This window comes from Babylonia areolata, chromosome 12 (genome assembly GCF_041734735.1).
Source record: "Babylonia areolata isolate BAREFJ2019XMU chromosome 12, ASM4173473v1, whole genome shotgun sequence".
NCBI classification, from domain to species: domain Eukaryota; kingdom Metazoa; phylum Mollusca; class Gastropoda; order Neogastropoda; family Buccinidae; genus Babylonia; species Babylonia areolata.
Window position 1 is genome coordinate 18963867 of NC_134887.1, and position 24050 is coordinate 18987916.

General features: G+C 43.3%; 1 protein-coding gene across 2 annotated transcripts in view; it reads left to right on the top strand.

Annotated features, from left to right (window-relative positions):
- Positions 1-24050, top strand: part of LOC143288414 (syntaxin) — a 103810-nt gene that overhangs the window by 57437 nt on the left and 22323 nt on the right. For both annotated transcript variants that reach the window (XM_076596856.1, XM_076596854.1), the window contains exons 5-9: positions 9236-9309; positions 13105-13213; positions 16199-16272; positions 19698-19835; positions 20581-20691. In XM_076596856.1, coding sequence (XP_076452971.1) covers positions 9236-9309; positions 13105-13213; positions 16199-16272; positions 19698-19835; positions 20581-20691 — 506 coding nt within the window. The remainder of the gene's footprint in view (positions 1-9235; positions 9310-13104; positions 13214-16198; positions 16273-19697; positions 19836-20580; positions 20692-24050) is intronic.

The following is a 24050-nucleotide window of genomic DNA, read 5'->3' on the forward strand; positions in this document are numbered from 1 at the left end:
CCACCCTCCCCGCTCCCTCTCGTGATCGTGTAGTCGACTATTTTCTCTCGCTCTCGCTTGAAGGCGGAGAGGAGAAGGAGAAAGAAACAGCGCTGATTCAGCCTCAAACAAACAAAACAATGCCCACACGTACTCTCTCCACATATGGACATGTAACAGATGGTGTTTGGTGCTGTCTGGGCAAGAATATTAATATGAACGTTATAAGAGGGACGGGAGTCAGTTTCCCATTACATTGTGTGTCGAGGAGAGTCGCACAACAGCTGATAGCGGGAGATGATGGTACCGGTGTGTGTTTGGAGGGGGAGGGGGGACACAAAAAAAACGGAAAAAAAAACAACAAAAAAACAAAAAAAAACGGCGGGGACGACAGATGTTGGTTGTTATGGACCTCGATGTTGCACGCGTCCGGGATGATGAAGTGCAAGGTCCGGGTTTGTTCATCAGTGTTGCTCGCTTAACTCACCTCTCTCTGTCTCTGTCTCTGTCTCTGTCTCTCTCTCTCTCTCTCTCCACACACACACACACACACACACACACACACACACACACACACGAGGATACATATCCGTGCACGCGTGCCCGCATATCCACATACATGCTCTTTCACATAAACACATGCACGCTATGACATAGACATGCACGAAGTCACATACGCATGAGCGTGTGCACACATCCATACACATAACACACGCACGTGCGCATGCTTGCATGTATGCACGCACACACACTCTTTCCATTCTAGCTCTCAGAGTGGTAACTCACAACTGTCTTTCAGCATCATGAAAGATTTCGCAACATCCCAGTCTGTCTGTCTCTCCCGGTGTCTGTCTCTGAACCTGTCTCTAAAAGCTTGGCATAATTACAGATGATGTGATCAAATTCAAACTGGGTCACACAGAGTGGAGTTAAGTGCTCACGTTGGCTGGCTGACAACTGTGACGGGAATACCCTTTTGAATATTGCAACGCGGGCAGCCAGCTATCCGGAATTATCGTAGTTCGGTCGCTAGAATTGATAAAACAGTAGTTAAAAAAAAGAAAGTAATAAAGTGCACACAATGATGACTCAGTTGCGTGTGCTGTTGTGAAGCTGACTTATCGAGAAAGCCATCAAGGAGTTATTTTGGTGACTTCTTAAGTCAACAGTTCTCTCTTTTTTCTTCTTCTTTTTTCCTTTCTTTTTCTGCTTACGCTAAAGTACAAATTGCTTTTCTTTTTCAGAACAGACAGAAGAAAGTAGGTTGATAAGTAGGCAGAGATCACAGGAAAACCAAAAAAGGAGATGTCAGCAAACTGACAGTGTTGAACGCGCGCGTATGCACACACGCACACTTACGTGTGCACACATACACACATAGCTGCTGTTCCAAGAATGCGGATGCACGTGCTTATAATAGAATTTTAAAAAAAAATAAAATAAAGAAGAAAAAAAAGAAAAGAAAACGATGTTGCACAGTCGCAAAGACACAGGCAAATACAGTGCGTGTCGGTAGAATGGCATCGGCAACATAGCAAACCAAACCAAACTGAATCTTAGGATTATTGTTATGATATTGGTTTACGAAACAATGTCTGGCGGAGTATTAGAATGAACATTTGCGATGGCCCTCTTTCAGTTCAATCATCTGAGAGGCCGCCGCATCAGACTTGCGGAGTTTGAGTGAGCGACCACATTGTTCGCCAGTATCAGATTGAAGCTGACTCGACCAGTGACTAGTCGTCAGCAAGTATCTGACTGAGGCTGACTTGACCAGATCATTCCTGCCCTTTTCTTTCTTTCTGTTTTTTACTCGTGGTCTCTAGTATAATTTCTGCTGTTTTTTGGACCAGTATGAATTTCATCACAGTCTCCAGAGACGAGGCTATCACGCATCTGGCCATAGCCGTCCTTCCGGCATCTTCCCAGGACCATAACTGCATTGGGCACTTTTCCAGCATCCCTTATTAAAGGGGGCCAGGGGGAGGAGGAAAGTTGAGCCAAGCAGTTATGGATTTATCGTGAAAATGTAAACCTTGATTGGTTGATCGATCTCTTTGACATTGAATCACTGATCGGTAATGACACATCGCTGTAATTAGCAGGGCTACTAACAGCATGATTTACGGATTATAGCTGGCGGTAGTAAACCAATCACTTGGAACTCCAGTCACACGGAACCTGTGTCAACAACGCCTTTGATAACAAACCCGTCCATGCGCGACGGATTTCCGCCGGGGTACAACTTTACCTGGGGCCTGCTTCAGCCGTGTGCAAATTGATCGTTTGATGTTCCTGTGGTAATAAGCGGACGAGCGTGCTTGGTATGAATTATGTAGAGTGATGCATGTCTTGCGTAAGCCGCTGCACGGTTCTGCAAGGCCTGTGGTTGGGGAATGGTGGTGAACTAGTGCTGCGGTTCTGCTTCACTGCTTTGAGAAACCTGTGGATCGTTCCGAGGGTGTACCAGTCTCTGTCAAGAGCGAGATGGTGAAATAGATTTCCTGTGCCTTTTAGAGGTTTTTTTCAACGTATCTGGAGACGAGCACCCATCTCCCCACCTTTACGAAGACAAAGGTGCCTCCATCTAAACAAAGCCAAGATTCTTATGTGATTTGTACAAACTCTGGCCACAGACCACCCACTTCCAGCCACCAGAGTATACGGAATGAAATCTGAATACCGCAACGTCCGTGCTTGCATCACCACGTTTCTTACCCCCACCTCTAGCTCACACACACCCCACATTCTCACGCACTCACATGCACATGCACACGCAGTCCCTCCCACTCTTGGCCCCCTGTGCCCCACCCCCAAAACCCTGCCTCTGCTAACAAATAGATAAAATAAAAGCATACTATGTTTTGCTGGGCTAGGCTAGGCTAGGCAAAGCAAAGTAAAGCTAGGCTTCTGTCACTACACTGCACTTCCTTCTCCCTTCCCAAGCACTTGCCAGAGAAGGTGGTTGTGGTGGTGGCGGCGAGGCAGACAGGCAGCTGGACTGATCACGGTGATGTATGGCAAACATCGATCCAGGAGAAGAGTCATTCGGCTCAGGCTGGATAGAGCTGGTCCAGCCTGAAGAGCAAATCGCCCATGACGCCCCCCATTGCCTCCTGTCGCTGGCCGGTGGCTTGCCGGCCCGGCAGTAAAATAAATAAATGTCTCCAGGTCTCCTTGTCACTGCCACCTGACCCAGCCAGTTCTTCATCGCCCCAACTGGTGGATGGGACAGGAGTGGGTGGTGGAGAGAGTGTTGGGGTGGTGGTAGTGGGGGTGGGGGGCAGAGAGAGAGAGAGAGGTTCAAAGTTCTTTGGTTTGTTGGAGGAGGATAGAAAGAGAGAAAGGGGGTCCAGAAGGGATTGGGACAGAGATACTCCATTACACCCCACTTTCCTGTTACAGACCATCCCCTCTTCGATCCATTGATGGGTGGAAGAGGGAAGGTGAAAATAACACAGACCTACTCCCTCCCCCACCGCCGTCCCCCAGACACAGCCCTCCACCACACAACCCTCCCCCATCCTCCACCACACAACCCTCCCCCATCCTCCTCTACCTGACCACCCCCCTCCACACTCCCATACCTTTTTTTTCCAGCTCTCCCCTCGGAATTGTGTGAGGTTGAGTCAATGCCAGTCAGAAAAAAAGGGGGAGAAGGAAAGCAAAACCACAGCCAGCAAGCACCCAGCTAGCTTGGCCCAAGGTGGATTGATATAGTTACAGCTCTGTCCAAACAGGTTATGGAGATTTCCTTCACGGCAAGCTGTTTCAGCTTTCTTCAGCTTGGCCGGCAAAGGAGATGGCTGGATTGGCCGGCACGGCAGTTCTGTTTTCTCCTTTCTTTTTGCCGACACTGCGTGCTGCCTCCCGCGTTCCTTTGGGGGATAAACTGGCCCGTGTGCCCAATTATGGGTGCCAGATAGCAGGGGGAAATATTATTATGACGGTATTAGGTCTGGTAGGGTGGATTGATTTCTGTCCTGAGAAATATTGATGGAAATTGTTCATTAAAACAAGAAAGAAAGAAAGAAGGGAATACAGAGATACAGAAACATGCCTTTCAGTTGGTCACCATAAACCACGACTGTCACGGAGAGGGTGGGTGGTGGGTAGCTTTGGAGAGGAAAGGGGATGGACTTGAGTGGTGAAAGAGAGGTGAGTTGAGAAAGCAGTGCCCACATGTCGTGTGAGGAGACACACACATACACACAGCTGTTGTTCCAACCATGCAGATTTGCTTGCATAATTTATGCTTTGCCAGCAGGATGGACTCTAAGACACAAGATAGAGAAAGACCACGCCTGACATTAGTTTGTGCCTTTTGATGTTGTCACCAGGCATGCTGCAAAGCAGACTGCTTAATTAAGTCTTTGGATGATTGTCTAGGAAGAACTGGTCTGATGGATCAGTAGAATTATATTTGTGTTTTGTTTAGTTTAGTTTATTGTTCCTGTTACAGTTGCATTCCGCTGGTATGAACCATTGGGAATAGTTTAGTTTATTGGTATGATCCCAGTTGCATTCCACAGGTATGAACCAGTTGGGATTTTATCCTTGCATTATAAAAAATGAACAGGTTTTTATACGTCAGACTTCAGCTTTCTTTCTGATCTCCTCCTAAGTCAGAGACAGCGTTTGGTTCGGCACTTTTCTAAAAAGTCCTTATTCACACACACACACACACACAGACACACACACACACACACACACACACACACACACACACACACACACACACAGAGCAAAGCAGTGATGGAAGGATTGGTGGAGAATATACATGTACTCACTGATCAATCAGTGCAGTTGGTGTTAATCTCCAGACCCAACTGGCACTGACACAACACTGTAATTTGCAGGGCTACAAACAACACAATGAACAGGTTACAGCTGATTGGAATAAACCACCCCCGAAAACGGAGTATGGCTGCCTACATGGCGTGGTAAAAACGGGCATACACGTAAAAGCCCACTCATGTACATACGAGTGAACGTGGGAGTTGCAGCCCACGAACGAAGAAGAGAAGAAGGAGGAATAAACCAATCACTTGGAACTCCAGTTATTCCGGTCACATAGAAACTTGTGTCTGCATTTCCTCTAACAACAAACCCGCCAGTGCATGGCGGATTTCTGCCCGGGTACAAATTTAACTGGGTCTGCATCAGCCTTGTGAAAATTGATCGTTTGAAGTCCAAGTGGTGGTAATAAGCGGACGAGTTGTTCGGTTCCAGTTCACTGCTGTCGTAAAATTTTAGAGAAATGTCAGACGTTCTGTGAACCTTTTCTGGATGGTGCAAGCTTCGTGGGCATTATGTACTGTTGAAAAAAACAAACAAAAAAACCCCTGGACCAATCAAGGGGTGTACCAATCTGGGGTTTTGCGGGGTGATTGATTTTTCCATTTTATCATAATTGTTATCGTTTTATTTTATTTTATTGACAGAGGACCCCCACTCTTTCTTCTTGGCCTCCAGTGTAAAGCTCGATCTGTGATCAACGAGCACGAAGGTGATTTGGTTGTTCGCCTGTGCTCAGTGTTAGATGTTCTCCAACATACACTATAGACAGACGACCCTCGTGGCAGGTTTAGATTTTTTTTTTTTTTTTTTTTCACTTCTTTCCAGATAGGAAATGTGTGCAGTTCTTACTGAGTAAATAGTTTCCTAAAGTCTCTAGCTTGTTGAGGTGGTTTGCTTTGGCTTGCTGTAAACTATGGCCTCTGACAAACTTTCATCCACGGAGGAGTATGCCATGCTCTCTCTCTCTCTCTCTCTCTCTCTCTCTCTCTCTCTCTCTCTGTGTGTGTTTGACTGATCAGTTCCTGTCGTTTCTTCCTGTCATAATTTCTGCATTGCAACTGTTTAGTTAGAAGTTTTTTTATGCGTAGAAAAAAAAGGGATAAAGCTTGTCTGTTTCTGAACTCTGTCCGTACTTTGTGAATGGAATATATCAGATGAGAGTAGGGTTGGCATCATGATTGTATGATGCATGGTCTGCTATATGGCCAGCGAGCACATATTGATTCACACACACACACACACACACACACACACACACAGAGAGAGAGAGAGAGAGAGAGAGCTCTTTCCCAGTCTCCTTCAGAAAACAGCTACCGTTGTATAAACAAAGCCGGGGGTGGGGGTGGGGTCATTAAATGAACTGTTCAGCCACTGGGCACGAATCATTCACATTCAGTTCCCACCCCCACCCCATTCTCCTAAAAATATTCTGAATGGAATCTGAATGTCGAGATGACCTTGCTTGCATCACCACCTCTCCTGCCTCCCTTCCAACAATACCACACGCTCAAGGACACACACACACACACACACACACACTCTCCCCACGCATGTACGCCTGTTGCTGCTATCGAGCTCAATCACTAATGGCTGCTGCTGACAAATTTTTTTAGTGAAATGACAGTATCGGATTGTACCGTACTGCAATGTTCTGCTAGCTTTAGCCACACCACAACAACCACATCCCTTCTCCCCCACTCTCCTTCTCCTCCTCCGCCTCTCCTCTCCCCTCCCGTCCCAGTTCCCGTCTCTCCCGCACCCCCTTCCCTCCTCTCCTCATCAAGCCAGAGAGCATGGCAGCAGTTTGGCTGCGGACAGGGCGGGGCAGGACTGGACTGATGCGATGTGCACAAACATTGATCCAGGAGCGTGGCGAGAGAGTCATTCAGCTCACAGGCCAGATAGAGCTGCTGATCCGGCCTGACGAGCAAATCGCCCATGAAGCCGACCCCCCTCCCCCGTTCCCCGTTCCCATCCCCCTATGCCCCAAGCCCACACCTCGAGCTCACCCCCACCCCCACCCCTCCGTACCTTATAGCTTTCCGGAGCCACACCACCAGTCCTTTACTGTTTGCTTTGCGGCTGGTGATGGTGGTATTATATTGGTGGCTGGTGGTTGGTGGCTTGCCAGCCCGGCAGTAAATAAATGTCTCCGGGTCTCCTTGTCACCGCCACTTTCCTCAGTACAGCCAGTTCTTCATCGCCCTAACGGGGGAATGGGGACAGGAGTGGGTGGTGGGAAAGAGTTTGTGGGTGTGTATGTGTGTGTGTGTGTGTTTGGGAAGGGGGGTGGGAAAGAGCTTAGAGAGGGAAAGTGGGAGAAAGTGAGAGCGCACTTGTTTGTCACGAGAGAGAGAGAGAGAGAGAGTTTTAATGAACATCAGCCATAGGCAATAATTCAAAACGAGAGAGACGGGGATGGGATTGGGGAATTGGAAACTGATACACCGTTACTCTCCCCGCACCTCTCCTGTCATCCATTGACTGGATGGAAAAAGGGTAAGGGGAAAATTAGCTCCACCCACACCTCCAATCTCCCCATCACACACACACACACACACGCACACTTGTGTACACACATACTCGCATGCGCACGCGCGCGCGCACACACACACACACACACACACACACACACACACACACGGTGTAATAGAGTCAGTGTCAGCCTGGGGGTAAAAAAACAAGGGGGGTGGGTGGGAGTTGTTGGATGGAAAGCAAAACCACAGCCTCCCAACTAGCGTGCTGGCCAAGGAGGACCGAAGATGTACAGTTACAGCTCTGTCCACAATGGTTATGGAGATTTCCTTCACAGCAAGCTTCTTCAGCTTGCCTGGCAAAAGAGACGGCTGGCAGGCAGTCGGGCAAGCAGAGCAGAGCAGTGCAGTTTTTTCTGCTCTCTGACTGCAAGCTGCTTTCCTTTGGGAGGGAAACAGGCCAGCAAGCCAGCCCAATTACAGGGGAAGGGATGGGGGATGGGGTGAAAAAAATAATGTATTTGGCATGATTGGATCTGGGACCTTGTCGTGGGAAATGTTGAGAGGGAAATGAAAAAAAGAAAGAAAAAAAATCCTGCAGATCTTGTTAGCATCATCACTGCTTTCATTTCCATAATCTGTTATGACGATGATGGTGGTAGTGATTTTTTTTCTTTTATTATTATTATTCTTGTTGTGCTGTTGAATTTTCTTGTTTTGTTTTCCGCATTTGCTTTTGAGAAACCACTTCCCAGCATGTTGGTTCCTTTGGACTTCCACCACTCTCAGAGCTTCAAAGCTACATTGGAAAAGATAAAAAAAAAAAATTACTTTCAAGTCAAACATGAGAATAAGAAAAGTCATGTATGTGCATAGTGCTATATAGCGTATATGGATTTGTCTGAACGCAGTGACGCCTCCTTGAGCTACTGAAACTGAAACTGAAAAGTTATGTGCTCTACTAACAATGATAATAATAATACTACCCTACCCCTTACACACACACACAGCAGAAGTTCAAGAAGAACAACAGGGGGATCCACATGATGGACTGAGAAGGGCAATTCATCCATACTAATGGGCGAGGATTTTTTTTTTTGGTCATCAAGGGATTGTAAGCAGCTGAGGATAAAGGTCTAGAAGAAGTATATAGATCCAAAGTAAGTCATGATGATAAAGGTATGTGGGTGCAGTGTGGTTTATGACCATGGTCGATACTCAGCAGTCTGTCCTGCAAGAGGTGGTGGACAGCCAGTGTCGTTTCTCAAGAAGAGGAGTCGGTTACATCCTTTAATGATAATGATTTTGCAGTGTTGTAGGGGATGGGGGTGGGAGGAGAATTTACTTCAGAGAAACTAGAAGGTGTGTGTGTGTGTGTGTGTGGTGTTTGTGTGGGCACATCTGTGTCTGTGTTTGTGTGGTGTGTGGTGTGTGCGCACATCTGTGTCTGTGTTTGTGTGTGTGTTTGTGTTTTCGCACATGCATGTGTGTGAATATGTGTAAGAAAGAGAATATGAGTGTGTTTGTTACATGTTTTTCCTGCGTGACTTTTATGTAGGGTGTAGGGGGGGAGGGAATCTGTGGGAGAATGTGGAGAAGGCTGAAGGGGGAGGCGGTACTGATGTAATTGAGCATCTTCCTTGGAACCTAAGGGTCTGAGGTTCAAGCATATGTGGAGCTGCGAGTTTTTCTTACCACTTCGCTCTCAGAATGGTGGTCTGGGTACTATTCCTTCTGTTGATCTGACGAGATGTGCCAGGCTGCTTGCAAGAAAGGAGCCTTTTGCAGCATAAGAGTTTCCATGAAGAATAGAACAATTCTCCTGTATTTCTCTTCACCCAGAATGTTACATTTGTGAGCATTCTTCCCTCTGTGCATGTAGTGGCTTGTTGGGTTCCTGTTTCGATTATTGTGCACACTACTGAGATGTATCATGTGGTAAGATGAAATAATGAGCAAGTGAATTGTTGTGTGTGTTTCAGTTATTGAACAAAACATCGAACAAGAGGAGCATACAAAATCCTGTACAGCAGATCTACGCATTCGGAAAACACAAGTAAGTGCCTTTTTTTCTGCCTGTCAGTATTGCTGTCCTTCTGTAATTCCTCCCCCCCTTCCTCGGCCAATCTCATTGAATTGGTGTGTACTTATGTGCCTGCTTCAGTGTTTGTGTGTGTTGTTGTGTATGTGCACATGACTGTGAGTATGTGAGTGCACACACACACACACACACACACACACACACACACAGACTCACACTGTGTGTGTGTGTCTGTGTCTGTGTGAGATTTTGGAGAGAGAGAGAGAAAAAGACAGAGAGAGAGAGAGAGAGAGAATGAAATGTCAGATTACTTTTGGTATGCGTGGCATTTGAAAATACATTTGGTGGTGCCATTTAGTCTTAGCTCTCAGTCTCAGTCATTTTGCGTGTCATTCAGTTAAGCTATTGACAGGACATATTACACAGCACTATTATGGAAAAGGTAAAAATCAAAACAGAACAAAACAAAGCTTTACAAAAGGGGAAAAAACCCAATGATTTTGAAAAAAAACTCAGACATACCACGAACAATAGCAAAAAATAGATAAATGAATAGATAAATAAGTAAATAAAACAAAATAAGATGATAAAAATTGTTGCTGTATTTTAAAGTGTTCCTAAGGATGCATTCCTCCACAGTCAAAAATGGGTACCGTCTGTTCATGGGGGATAAAAACAGAAGAAGAAGAAGAAGAAGAAAAGTGATCATGACAACTGGTACCCTGTTTTGCCATACACATATTCTGAAAGGATAAAGGTGATGCTGGAGTTCAATGGAATCTGAAGTTAAGGTCATGAGGGTTTTGAGGAGGTTGTGAAGAAAGCTCAATCTGCGTGAACTTTCATTCCACTTTTTAACCTTTTGATTGGAAAAAAAAAGGGAAAAAAAAGAAAAAGAAACACACACACACACACACACACACACACACACACACACACACACACACACACACACACACACAAACAAAAAACAACAACAAAAAACAAACAAACCAAAAAAACAAAAAACAACAACCGCAGTATCTATCATCAGGAATTGTGGTTTTCAAAGCCCAGGAGTTTCGATGAAAAGTGGAACATGGTCACCTATTTTGTAACGGGTAAAACTGGTCTTACTCACAGACCCCACATATGGTTACGATTGATAGGATAGTCGACTATGCAGCTGGCAACAGCATAAAAGCAAAAGAAGACATGGTACGGTGAGCTTTTTAACAAAATCTTATATATATTGTTTTTATTAATTTATTTATTTTAATGTTCAGCTTCAGCATCCTCTTCTGAGGAAGGACCAAATCATCACTGAAGCAGTACCATGGATAACAAGGCAGAATCATGTAACATGGCAGGTGTTTCATGATCAAGATTCTGAAATTTGTCACAATATAAAACTCTAAAATGGCACAGATATGGAGACACAATGCACGCAGACACATGTATGCCCTTATATATATGCAGGAGTACACACATGGACATGTACAAATTTGCGATCTTGTTTGTGCTAGTGCACAGAGCCAATACATACATATATATTGAAGCTCATATGGGTCTTATATTGGTCCACAGTGACACATGTACATTTGCATATAAGGCAAAATAAACATAGGGACATGAACTATTTGTATACAACTCAGTCTTTTGATCCGGATCACACACACACACACACACACACACACCACGCACACACATGCACGCATGCACGCACACACGCACACAAACAAACACATATTTATCCCCCATCACTGTTATTAGAAAAAGAAAAACAACAACAACAAACAGAAAATAGATAAGAAGATAACAGATATTCAGTACAAACAACAACAACAACAACAAAATCCCAATGCCCTGCTTGGTAAATCCTTAAATGGACCAACTCTTTCACCACCACCTGACGTCGCTGAGAGATTCTGCTCAAAATACGATTGTGACGCAATGCCCTCATCATCCATGTATCCTGACATTGATCTGTTAACCTTTTCCACCCCCACATCTCTTCCATTGTCACTGGCCAGCAGCTCAGACAGTAACAAGTAGCAGGGAAGGAGATATAAGCATTAAAAACTGTTATATATATGCATAGAGAGTCTTGTGAAGACATTGATAAAGGTCAGTCAGAGCTGAGATGTAACAAATTGGAAGGAAAATGTAAACAAGCACAAAGACTTTGATATGCATCTTATCTGTTTATGAGGGCATCTTGCTGTGGCGCATATATACTTCAAGCTCTATGCGCTTTACTTGTATGTAATAGTTTTCTCTACCATGTTTGTGTTTGAATGTTTTCATGCAGCATTTTCCATTGTTGTTTAATGCACTTTTTTCCCCTTTTTTTCTCTATTGAGTTTCTGTTTGAGAATTTTCTTGCAGTATTTTCCTTTTCCAATGCACAGTTTTGGGGGTTTTGTTTTTGTTTTGTTTTACATTTTTCAAAGTTAATGAAGTCAAAGAAAGGCTTTGTCTACCTTGTTTCTGTTTGCTTGTTCATGAAATTATTTTCCATTGTCATAATGTGCATTGGCTTTTATTTATCTTTTTTTTTTTCAAGTTTATGATTGACCTTAGGATTGCTTGAGGCTGGTAAGGCCGCTGTTTGTCACAGGGGGCGGTGGGGTGGGGGTGAGGGTGGGGGTGTGGGGGTGAAGAGGGTTAAGTCTTATGAATGAGTCATCATGTGGTAACCTTATTTGTTATATGTATATATATATACGTGTGTGTGTGTGTGTGTGTGTGTGTGAGCGTGCACACATATATTTATATATAACTAGTGAAATTGATAAAAGAGTCCAACAAACAAATTAGAAATTGTCCCAAATTGTTGGCTGTATCAGCCTTGATCACAGGGGAGACTTATACAGAATTGCTGTCGCTCTAACCCCGCACCTCTTTCATCCTTATTAACATGTTAGTAAAAATCAAAAGATGCAGGAACTTTGAATGTAGTATAAAATGAAATTAGTAAAATCTATTAAAAAAAAAAAAAAAAAAATAGTGGACAGACTCTTATATGCACACATACGTATAGCAGTTCACAGCAGTATTGAGGCTAAAATCAAGCACCTGTTCCACAAGGCAAAGATGACAGAATTGTTGCTTCAGGTGCAAAATCCACTCCAGATATTTTCTGCACTATCCTCCACAGCACCCCACAGGTTTCCAGTTGCCCATAACAAAAAAACATGCTCTGTCTCTGTCTCTGTCTCTGTCTCTCACTCTCTGTGTCTGTTTCACACACATGCACACACACCTTCCATTTTGTGAAGAGCTATCAGTCACTTTGAAACATTTCCAATAAAAGGAGGAGATGTGGGAAGACAGTTTCATTCATTAGTAATAACATGATACAAATTGAGAGGCATGCAGAAATAAGTAAATTGCACATAACTGTATATTTTCATCTCAAACAACCCACCCCCATTCACACAGACACACTTACATACTTGCTGGAATGTGCGTGCATGCAAAAACAGGCACAAAGACGAACACACACAGCAGATATATTTTACTCTTACATCCAGCAGATATTCATCTACATATGTACTCATGTGGTGAATATATAGATAGACGAATAGATAACTATATATATATATATATATATATATATATATATATATATATAAGTAGATACTTTGACATCAAAAGGAAGTAAATGAATGCTTGAACTTAACATTAACTGCCAATGAAATCTGCTTTCACATTGTCTGTGCTTTGCAGATTTTAACACAATGTGGAATTAATGTTGCGGCACCTATGATGTAATGTAGTCTGTGCTTTTTTGCTGATGTGTACACATAGTGTCCTTGTTGTGTGCAGCATGCAACTCTGTCGAGGAAGTTTGTGGAAGTGATGAACGATTACAACGCCTGCCAGATTGACTACAGAGAGCGCTGCAAAGGGCGCATTCAGCGCCAGCTGGAAATCAGTGGGTTTTGGGCAGGGGGGTGGGGGATTTGGGGGGAGGGGGGTGGGTTGGTTTTGCTGTGTTATATTTGTGGCTTGTTTGTTTTTTTTCGGTGGGGGGGTGTTGGTGGGTGGGGGGAGGGATGGAATAATGCTCTTTTAGGTCGGATGGACTGTACGATGAACAGGTTGATTTGATTTGCACTTGTGTGTGAATCTGTGCGTGTGTGGGCAATATCTCTAGTATCTTTATATATATATATATATGGGGGGGTGGGGGGGGGGCTCTCTGTCTCTCTCTCACTGTCTCTCTCTCTCTCTCTTTCTTGTCTTCAGGCACCCAGCTGGCCAACCTACCAATTACCAATTCTCTGGCTGCAGTCAAGAAAACAGACATCAGAATTGTGTATTGAGCCAGTGCCAATGGCGAATACAGTGCTTGTGCTGCCATCGCTTTTCAAACAGTTATTGATTGATTTAATTATGGTTAAAAGAGGTTTTTAAGAAGATTAAACAGGAAATAACAGATTAATTGATGAAGCAAAGAAGTTTGAGAAAAGGTTAATCATTATTAACAGAAATGAATTGATGCTAGGAAGAGGTCAATCACGAACAGAAATTAATTGATCAAATGATGGAGTTGGAGAAAGGTCGCTCGTCAACACACTGTGTCCTTCCCACGGCTACGAGGAACGATGAATGTGTGTGCATTGAGTGAGTGAACGGTCTGGGCTTAATTGGGAACGTGTGGCTGTGTGCTTAACCCCTCAACTGCTGAAACTTTGATGAAATGAGATTAGCGTGGCATGTGTTTGAAGTACAGTTATTACTACCTCTTTTGTGTACTTTTCAGTGGTGTCATTGATTTTGCTGAAACAAAGCAATATGCAAAATCCTCGAGGAAGTAGTCCAAATACAGAATGATGTCTGACATCCTGACCTGTAAGCTCTGTCTTTGCTCAGTGAGGTGACAGCCCTTTTAAATTACTGGTGGTTGTACTCAGCAGCAGCAGTCAGTGGGTTAAAGGAGTCTTGTTGGAAGTATACTGAACACCTCAGAAGTCCAGCTGACAACAGACTAGAGACGTACAGAACTCAAGTGCTATATTTGTAAGCATGCAGGTCTACATACCAGCGTTGTGTCTGGTTGGCAGACACACACGGATACACAGATGTTGCTCTGAAGTAGAGAGAGAGAGAGAGCCTGATTAGGACAAGACAATTTAGAGTGTGCCAATGTGTTGCTAATTAAAAGATGAAGGTGTTGACAAGAATAGTCTTGAACACTGTGCTGTGATGAAACAGCTGTTACTTTTATTTCAGATTATGAAAGTAGGTGCATGCACACACACACACACACACACACACACACACACACACACACACACACACACACAGAGTCACACACACACACACACCAGCATGTGCCCATGCATGCGTGCACCCCCCCACCCTCCCCCTACACACACATGCGTGCAGACACGCGCGCGTGCACACACACACACACACACACATGAGTAACTTAACAGTTTAAGTTCAGGTGTATCAGTTTCATAGGTTTTTGTTGTTTTTTTGTTGTTTTTTTTTGGTTTGTTTCTTTTTCAGCTTTACAATTACATGATAATGCTTATATAGTTACAATAACTCTGATTATGTTACACACACACGTTTTTCTATGGCAGGATAACAACCAGTATGTAGCAGGAAAATTTGATTGAATTAGGCAACTTGCCACTTACATACAGAGTGTGTGTTATATTCTAAGAGGCGCGTTACCTCTGTGTTTTGAAACAAGTGTAATGATTCGAGAACCTAGACTGGTTCCTTGTACTGCTGTTGTATGAGCTTGAAGCAAGAATATTTCATGGCAGAAACTTGACCCCACAATTTACTGTGCACAAAACAAGAGAGTCATGGAACATCAAAAACTTGACAAGCGCTTGGTGGACAGTGCTTGTGGAATATTGCAAAGAAACAAAACTCACCAAGATGACATGGGTGGACGTCCAGATTCTAACCACAAAGAGGACATACAAGTGGGGTGGCTGTGGGGTGGGGGTGGGGCTGTTATTAAGGAATAACGGGTGCAGTGGCCAAAATGGTTAGAGCTCTTGGTTCTCGCCTGAATTTCACGAGTTCGATCCTGAGTTTTGGCACGCCTGGTGGGTTTAGGTTGGAGATTTTTCAGATCTTTCAGGTCAACATATACAGAACTGCTTGTGCCTGAACCCCCTATGTATGTATAGGCATGCAGAACATCAAATACACAAGTTTTAGTTTCTATAATCCTTCTCAGTGGTAAGTGGGTTATGGAAACAATAACATACCCAGAATGCACACCCCTGAAAATGGAGTATGGCTGCCTATGTGGCAAGGTAAAAATGGACATTCACATAAAAACCAACTCGCACTTACAAGTGAATGTGGGAGCTGCAGCCCATGAACGAAAAGAAGTTATTAAGGAATATGGTGCCATGTCTCACAGGAGAAAAGTGTTGTAGCAACTAAGAACATCAACACGCTAGCCATCAAGACGGAAAAAGTTAGGGAAGCCCTTGAAACAGAGATGGAAAAGGAACCATCACTCAACTGAGAAATGGGACATTAACACCCCTGTAAACATAACATTGCTGCCAACAGGTTGGGGTAAAAAACAGTTATGATTTAGTCCAACATGTGAAAAAACACTCATACATATGAGTGAGCTTGGTAGTTGCAGCCCACAAATGCAGAAGAAGAAGAATTCCCACCATTTCTGCTAGCAGGGACTTGTACCACATGACTCCCTGAAAGCTGAAAATGATTCAGAACCAGGCTTTTTTAAATTATTATTAAAGGAGCAGAAAGAACAGTGCGCCTGATCATGTAAGAAAGGTGACCAAAACCTAATAAACTGTGAATTGACAGATTCTTCAAGGTGACATTTTCTGTTGTGCGACGTTTATGCTTTTGAATTATAAGGTGTAACCAGAGAAGTGTATTAAAGCTGTCTTTTTTTTGTTTTCAGCTGGCAGGACGACGACCAATGAAGAACTGGAAGACATGATAGAGTCGGGCAACCCTGCCATCTTTACGCAAGGGGTGTGTAGTGTGTGAACTTTCCCTGTGTGTCTTGAAAAAGATTGTTGACAGGAGACAGTGTATGATTATTTGTGTATGTTTTCACTTGTGTGTGTTGCACCTGTGAGTGTACCTGTGATTGTTTCGGTGTATGTGTGTGTCAAAGTGAAAGTGAAACTTAAAAAAAATTTTTTTTAGAGTATATTCCTCACCACATTACGCTTGGTACTTGTTACCACATTGTGCCACAACACACCACCTCATGTCACACCACACCACACCACACTACATGTCACACAGTGCCACACCAACATGTCACACTGTACCACACCATGCCACACCACTCAATATGACACCACATCAAGCCACACCACACCATGCCACACAGTGTCACACAGTACCACGCAATGTCACACCACACAGTGTCACACCACACCACACAATGTCACACAATAGTACACAACATCACACAACACCACACAGTGTCACACCACACAACGTCACACCACACCACACACTGTCACACCACACCACACACTGTCACACAATACCACACAACGTCACACCACACAGTGTCGCACCACACAGTGTCACACCACACCACACAACATCACACCACACCACACAGTGTCACACCACACCACACAATGTCACACAATACCACACAACGTCACACCACACAGTGTCACACCACACCACACAACATCACACGAAACCACACAGTGTCACACCACACCACACAATGTCACACAATACCACACAACGTCACACCACACAGTGTCACACCACACCACACAACATCACACAACACCACACAGTGTCACACCACACCACACAATGTCACACAATACCACACAACGTCACACCACACAGTGTCACACCACACCACACAACATCACACGACACCACACAGTGTCACACCACACCACACAATGTCACACAATACCACACAACGTCACATCACACAGTGTCACACCACACCACACAGTGTCACACCACACCACACAGTGTCACACCACACCACATCACACGACACCACACAGTGTCACACCACACCACACAATGTCACACAATACCACAATGTCACACCACACAGTGTCACACCACACCACACAACATCACACGACACCACACAGTGTCACACCACACAACATCACACCACACCACACAGTGTCACACCACACAACATCACACGACACCACACAGTGTCACACCACACCACACAACATCACACAACACCACACAGTGTCACACCACACCACACAGTGTCACACCACACAACATCACACGACACCACACAGTGTCACACCACAACACACAATGCCACACAATACCACACAACGTCACACAACACCACACAAAGTCACACCATACCACACTATGCCACACCACACCACACTATGCCACACCACACCATATCATGCCACACCACATCACACCACACCACGCCATGCTGCATCACAGTACCCCGTGCCACACATTATGCCACATCATGTCACAAAGCGTCATACAGGGCATAGAATGCTTTCTCCTAATTTTGTTGGAGTTTTTCTTGAGCTGAGACATTCAAGCAGAAAATTTATTTCATGATTAATTGAAGGCAACGAATTGTGAAGCCTTGGGTAAGCTTCCAGGTGACAGCATTCATCCACTAGAAATTGAGAAACCTTTTTTTTTTTTTTTTTTTTGGGGGGGGGGGGGCTCACCTTAATATCATATCTGGCAGGATGCAGTGGGTGGTGAGATGTAATTTTATGCCAAAAAGTTGTTTTTCGAATCTATTAGTAAACTGATCTTCTCCAGAAACTTATGTTTTTTTAGTAAGAAAAACTATGAATTTTGCATCAAAAACTGTCTTTTCAATGTGAAATGAGAATCTGTTGAACAACAGTCAGTAGAGCAGCAATCTGTAGAATGGAACACCATCTTAGGTCTGTACCTTATAATCCTCTTGCATTCATTCTGGTTAAAGCTTAACACGATGAAGAGTATCTCTATGAAATATGTGAATGCAAGATGGTTAAGGACAATCTTCCTAAGGGTAAGCTTCTTTTTTTCTTTTTTTAAGTGAAACATCTGAGCTCTGTGCTTTTCTTTAATGGCTCTTTCCCATAACTGATATGTTACTGACTGTACAAGGATTATTTGATGGCTGTGTCAATCCTCAGGATAGACTGTTTTAAGGAGAATGCTGTCTTAGCTGTGCCTTCAAACTACATCGTGATGATGATGGAAGGTCTAGAGGAGTTGGAGTCAAAAGTTTGTGTGTGACTTGAACCAGCTACTTGAGGGTTACTGTTCTGGCTTTGTAGGCAAGGGTGTGTAACCCCTGCACACATGCTACTGCTCAGAGCACATGTGCTCACACACACACACACAATATTTCTAACCTGGCATACCACCACTGTGTGCACAAACGTACAGCCAGTTACATCAGGGTCAGGGAGAAGGGGGAGGTCAGTAAGTGCTGATCGACTGCCAGCGCTGACTGTCCAGGTGAAATGTTGCTCTTATTGACAGGGGGAAGGCTGGAGGCAGCAGCTGCAGTGCTCTCTGTGGCGTAATTGTGGCCTGGGGGGAAATGATAAATGTGGAGGAGGGTTTGAGTGTGCTGTGATTATTTGTCTTTCCCCTGCACTGCAGAACTCCCCATGTGCAGATCAGTCAGTTTCTGCTGGGGTTTTCTCGACAGCTTATGATCAGCTTGTGGAACGTTTATTCGGAAAAGGGAAATGTACATCGTTGTACACTTTAAATCACTGTACCTTTCCCCCATGTCACCCTCCAACGCTATGCCTTTCCTTTGGGAGAGGGGTATTCAGAATACCTTCTGCTTGATAAAGATGGCTGGGGTTGGAGTTTGGGGGGTTGGGGGGGGAGCTATTGTGTCTGTCTGGGTGTGGGACATGAATCATAAGGTCAGTTATCAAGAGTTCAAACATTTTAAAAATGATTTATCTCAAAGGCCTTCAGCATATCAGATAGATTAGAGGTATGAAATCACATCTTCAAATTTATATGAAAACACGCTTGCTACACCCACAAGTGCATGAATACATGTGCTTTCACAGATACACACACACACACACACACACACACACACACACACACACACACCTACCTACACACACACATTTTATCTGTTTATAATTTAGTATTTTGAGGATGCTGATTCCACCATTCTAATTAATACTTTCTTTGTACATTTCCTTTTTCTTCAAACACACATGCATACGCATGTGCGTAAACACACACTCACAAGCATGTAGGCACATGCGTGCACTTACACACGTGCATGCGCATGCACATACACATACACAAGCATACATGTACATGCACACACAAATGCGTGCACACCCACACCCACACACACACACACATGCACGCGCGCGCGCGCGCACGCACACATCCCTGACATTGTGGTGCGTTGTGTATGCCTTATCCAGATCATCATGGAGACGCAGCAGGCGAAGCAGACCCTGGCGGACATTGAGGCCCGACACAACGACATCATGAAGCTGGAGAACTCTATACGAGAGCTGCACGATATGTTCATGGACATGGCCATGCTTGTCGAGAGCCAGGTGAGGTCACAGCCGTCTGCGTCCAGACCAATGTACACACCACACGGAGAGTCTCAAATACAAATGCCTGATAAGAACCAAGCTGTCTGCAATAAGACCAACATACACACCACACGGAGAGTAAACAAAATGCCTGAAAAGAACCAAGCTGTCTGCATTCAGACCAGAATAAACACCTCACGGAGAGTCTACAAATGCCTGATAAGAACCAAACTGTCTGCATTCAGACCACACAGAGAGTCTACAAATGATAATAACAATAATAATAGACAGTATTTATATGGTGCAAACTCCTCTTGTAATGGGCTCTAAGCGCTTTACATGAAACAACACTATACAGTAGTGCATGATAATATTCCTCTGTACATGAAAAAACAACGCATATCTGTGTACCTATGCACCAAGACAACACTACAAAGTGCAGGTACGAACGAACAATCACACACACACACACACACACACACACACGCACGAGATGTGGAGAAAGATGTTCATCTGTATCTCCACAGAGAAATGATACCGACAGTGATACTTAACCACAGTTTCTTTAGATTATGTACACAACTTCATTCTCATTGACAAACTTATCATGGACTCTGACACATGTGCGTGAACCTCATAGTACATTATTCAGTTTGCTATATTTTACACACACTTAGCCGGAACGCTTCTCACATGAACTACCCACACCATGGAGTCCACATTGGTCAGACATTTGTGATGTGTTATTGTTGTGTGTGCTCAGGGAGAGATGATTGACCGGATAGAATATAACGTGGAAGCGGCAGTGGACTACATAGAAACGGCCAAAATGGATACCAAAAAGGCTGTCAAATACCAGAGCAAGGCTCGACGGGTAAGTTCACGTCAGGCTTGAGGTTTACGTACACTGATTTGTGTGCATTGTGTCGCTGTTGTCATGACTGCATTGTAGTAAATGAGTGCTGATTTTCTTTTTTCTTTTTTCTTTTTTTTTCTTTTATTTTTTTTAATATAGATTAATGAATGTTAGTGTCACTAGGTCTTGGCTCGTGAAAGGTGTGCTAGTGTGAATGTTGTCGTGTATGGGTGTTTGTGTTTCTGAGTTTGTGCTTATTGTGAGTAGTTGCTAGATTGTTGTTGTTGTTGTTGTTGAATTGTGAATGTCTGTTATTACAAGATTTTTCACTTCTAATCTTGCATTAAAGAAAAAAGAAAGAATGATGGCACAGTCATTTTGCTGCAGGCTATTCATTTTACTACCTTGTTTCTTTGTCATTGCCCATCTGATTTCCTCTGTGCCCATCATTCGTGAGCATGTATATATATATATAGTGGAGTTACGGCCTTGAATCTGGTTCTTGAATGGTGGATTGGATGCTAGTCATTCAGATGAGACGATAAACCGAGGTCCCGTGTGCAGCATGCACTTTGCGCACATAAAAGAACCCACAGCAACAAAAGGGTTGTCCCTGGCAAAATTCTGTAGAAAAATCCACTTCAGTCGATAGGAAAAACAAATCAAACTGCACTCAGGAAAAAATGGGTGGTGCTGTCAGTGTAGCGACGCGCTCTTCCTGGGGAGAGCAGCCTGAATTTCACACAGAGAAATCTCTTGTGACGGGGGGAAAAAGAAGAAAGACTCAGAGTAACAGTCACTGGCAAACTGAAGAATCTGACTGTGTCAGTAGTCTGGGATGTTTGTACAGGTGACCTGTTGTTCTCTGTCCTTGTAAGGGACTGTATATGAGCCATTTCACTTGCATAGTTGAGGGGACAACTTAAGTGTGTGCTTGAGGGTTACTATGTGTGTGGGAGTATGTGTGGGTGTGTTATTCTGTGTGTGGGTGTGATATGTGGGTGTGATTCTGTGATTGTGTGTGTGAGACTTTGTGTGGATGTGTGTGTGATTGATATGCTGCATGGTTGGCAGTGTGTAGTAAATGTTTGATTTTTAGCGGAATAATTTTGAAGTGATTCACTATTGATGATGAGTTTAGCATTTTTCCATTTTTAATCATAGCATGAACTATGTTGATTGCTGTCTTTCTCAGTCTCTGTCTGTTCTCTCTCTCTGTCTCTATGTTTCTCACTTTCCGTTTTTTCTCTCCCACCATTTATTTGTTACTGCCCTCTTCATTTTAAATCCTGAGTGCTCTTCTCAGCTGTCTGACTTCGTTTCTGTATAGTTTTTTCTTCGTTTCAGCTTCAGTTTTATTTTGTCCACAAAAGCATTTCCTTTCATTCCCCCATCACCCTGTTGAATGTTCTTGTCCCAAAGAATCATGACTGCGTCCAGTCAGCTTTCCTTGGTTGGCGGGGTGTGGTTGTAAAGGAGGTTTTTCAGACTAAACACCCAACAAATGGTATATGACAGTTTGGTCCACAAAATTGTTAGTATTATTATTTCTGGGTGATTATTTGGTGTGTTTTTTTACTGCATGGTATTACCGCATGCTAAAAAGTATTTGGTTTGGGGAAAGGAGAAGTTGTGAGAAAAACAGGTTCGCTATTGATTTTTCTTCATTGATAGTTTGTGATTTTCTTCTGAATTTTTTTTTAAAGGTAAATTTTGGTGTTTTTTTCTTTAACTCTTGTCCCTTCTGAATTTAATCTCTTCTTCAGGCACTTATTTCTTGTACAGTCCTAACCTGCTGATGGGTTATGTTTTACACAAGCTTGCAAAAATGATTATAGTATAAATGATACTTTCTGATCATTTCTTTATAGCACTTTTTGTAATGAAAAAAAACCCTGCATTCTTCAGTTTTTTACATTATTTGCATTCTGTCTGTCCAATAATTTTCAAATGAAATTGTCGTTAACAGAATAAAACAGAGGGGTGGGTGAATTCAATACATCAACCTAAAAACGTTTCAACACCAACAATAAAACAAAACAAAATAACAAAGAACAACAACAACAAAAAAACCCACTACATCTTTCAGCCTGTTCATAGGATTTACATTGATGCAGTTAAGACTGTTCAGTTTCTTGGAGGGAGGAGATTACTTTTTCTTGGAAGTAGGCAATTATTTGGGGAGCGAAAGGAAGAAGGGGACAGATGCATGGATTCCACCTGGCCAGTATGAATATCGGCAGATCTGAAGTATTCTGGTCCATTGTCCGTCTGTCTGTCCTGCTTGGACTGGATACTTAGATTTTCGGTCTTCTGTCTCTGCAGCTTTTAGGCTGTATGTCAGTTGGAAGCAACAGTGTCCAAGATCTTGTACACCGCAGATCCCCCCCTCCCCTTCCCCCCTCTCCCACAGAACTTAAGAGTGGTTGTTAACAAGCATATGAGCTGCAGCATCTTGTAAGGATTTGAACTGCAGTGTTGGTTTTACTGCTGCCTTACCACCTGTTACAGAACTGAGTGTATGTGGAAGTTACACAACTGGGAACATATGGTGAACACAACGAATTCTCTTCATTCTTTCTAACAATAGAGTTTCAAAATTGTACTCTGAGTTCAAACAGATCTGTCCTGTATGTGTGCTGATGTGGGCATATATATTTGTTGTTGTTGTTGAAAAGTTATTTTTCTGTCGGTGAGTGCACTGAAGCCCTGCATTCTCCACTTCAGCCTTTTCTCACCATCTACTTCAGGAGGTATATAAAGCGTATTTTCTTTTTCAGCCTTCTGCCATTTAATTCAGGAGATGCACAAAGTATATTCTCCTCTTCAGCCCTTTTTTACCATTTAATGCAGGAGAGATATCAAGCATATTCTTGATTTCAGCCATTTCTTACCATTTATTTGGAAGATAGCATATTCTCTGTTTCAGCCATTTCTTACCATTTATTTGGAAGATAGCATATTCTCTATTTCAGCCATTGCTTACGATCTAATTCAGAAGAAACATAAAGCACATTTTCTTCTTTAGCCTTTTCTTACTTTTTTCTACTTCAGTCTTTTCCTACCATTTAATTAAGAAAATATATAAAGCATATGTCTTGCAGGCATTGTGACAGATTTCCAAAGCAAGCAAAATAATTTTTTTTCATTGGGGTGTTCTTTAGTTCTGCATTGCAGTTTGAAAAACCATAACAATTTACTGTTGTTATGGTCAGGTGGCATCTGATTTTCATCTTGTAAATCCATCTTGATTTGATCAGTTTTCTTTGCCAGCATCCATTTTCTGTGATAGTTTAGACTGATTCTGTTTGAAATCTTTATTTTTGAAGTCACTATTATAATTGTTTCCCCCTCCTTTTTTTTGTTTATATTTTTGT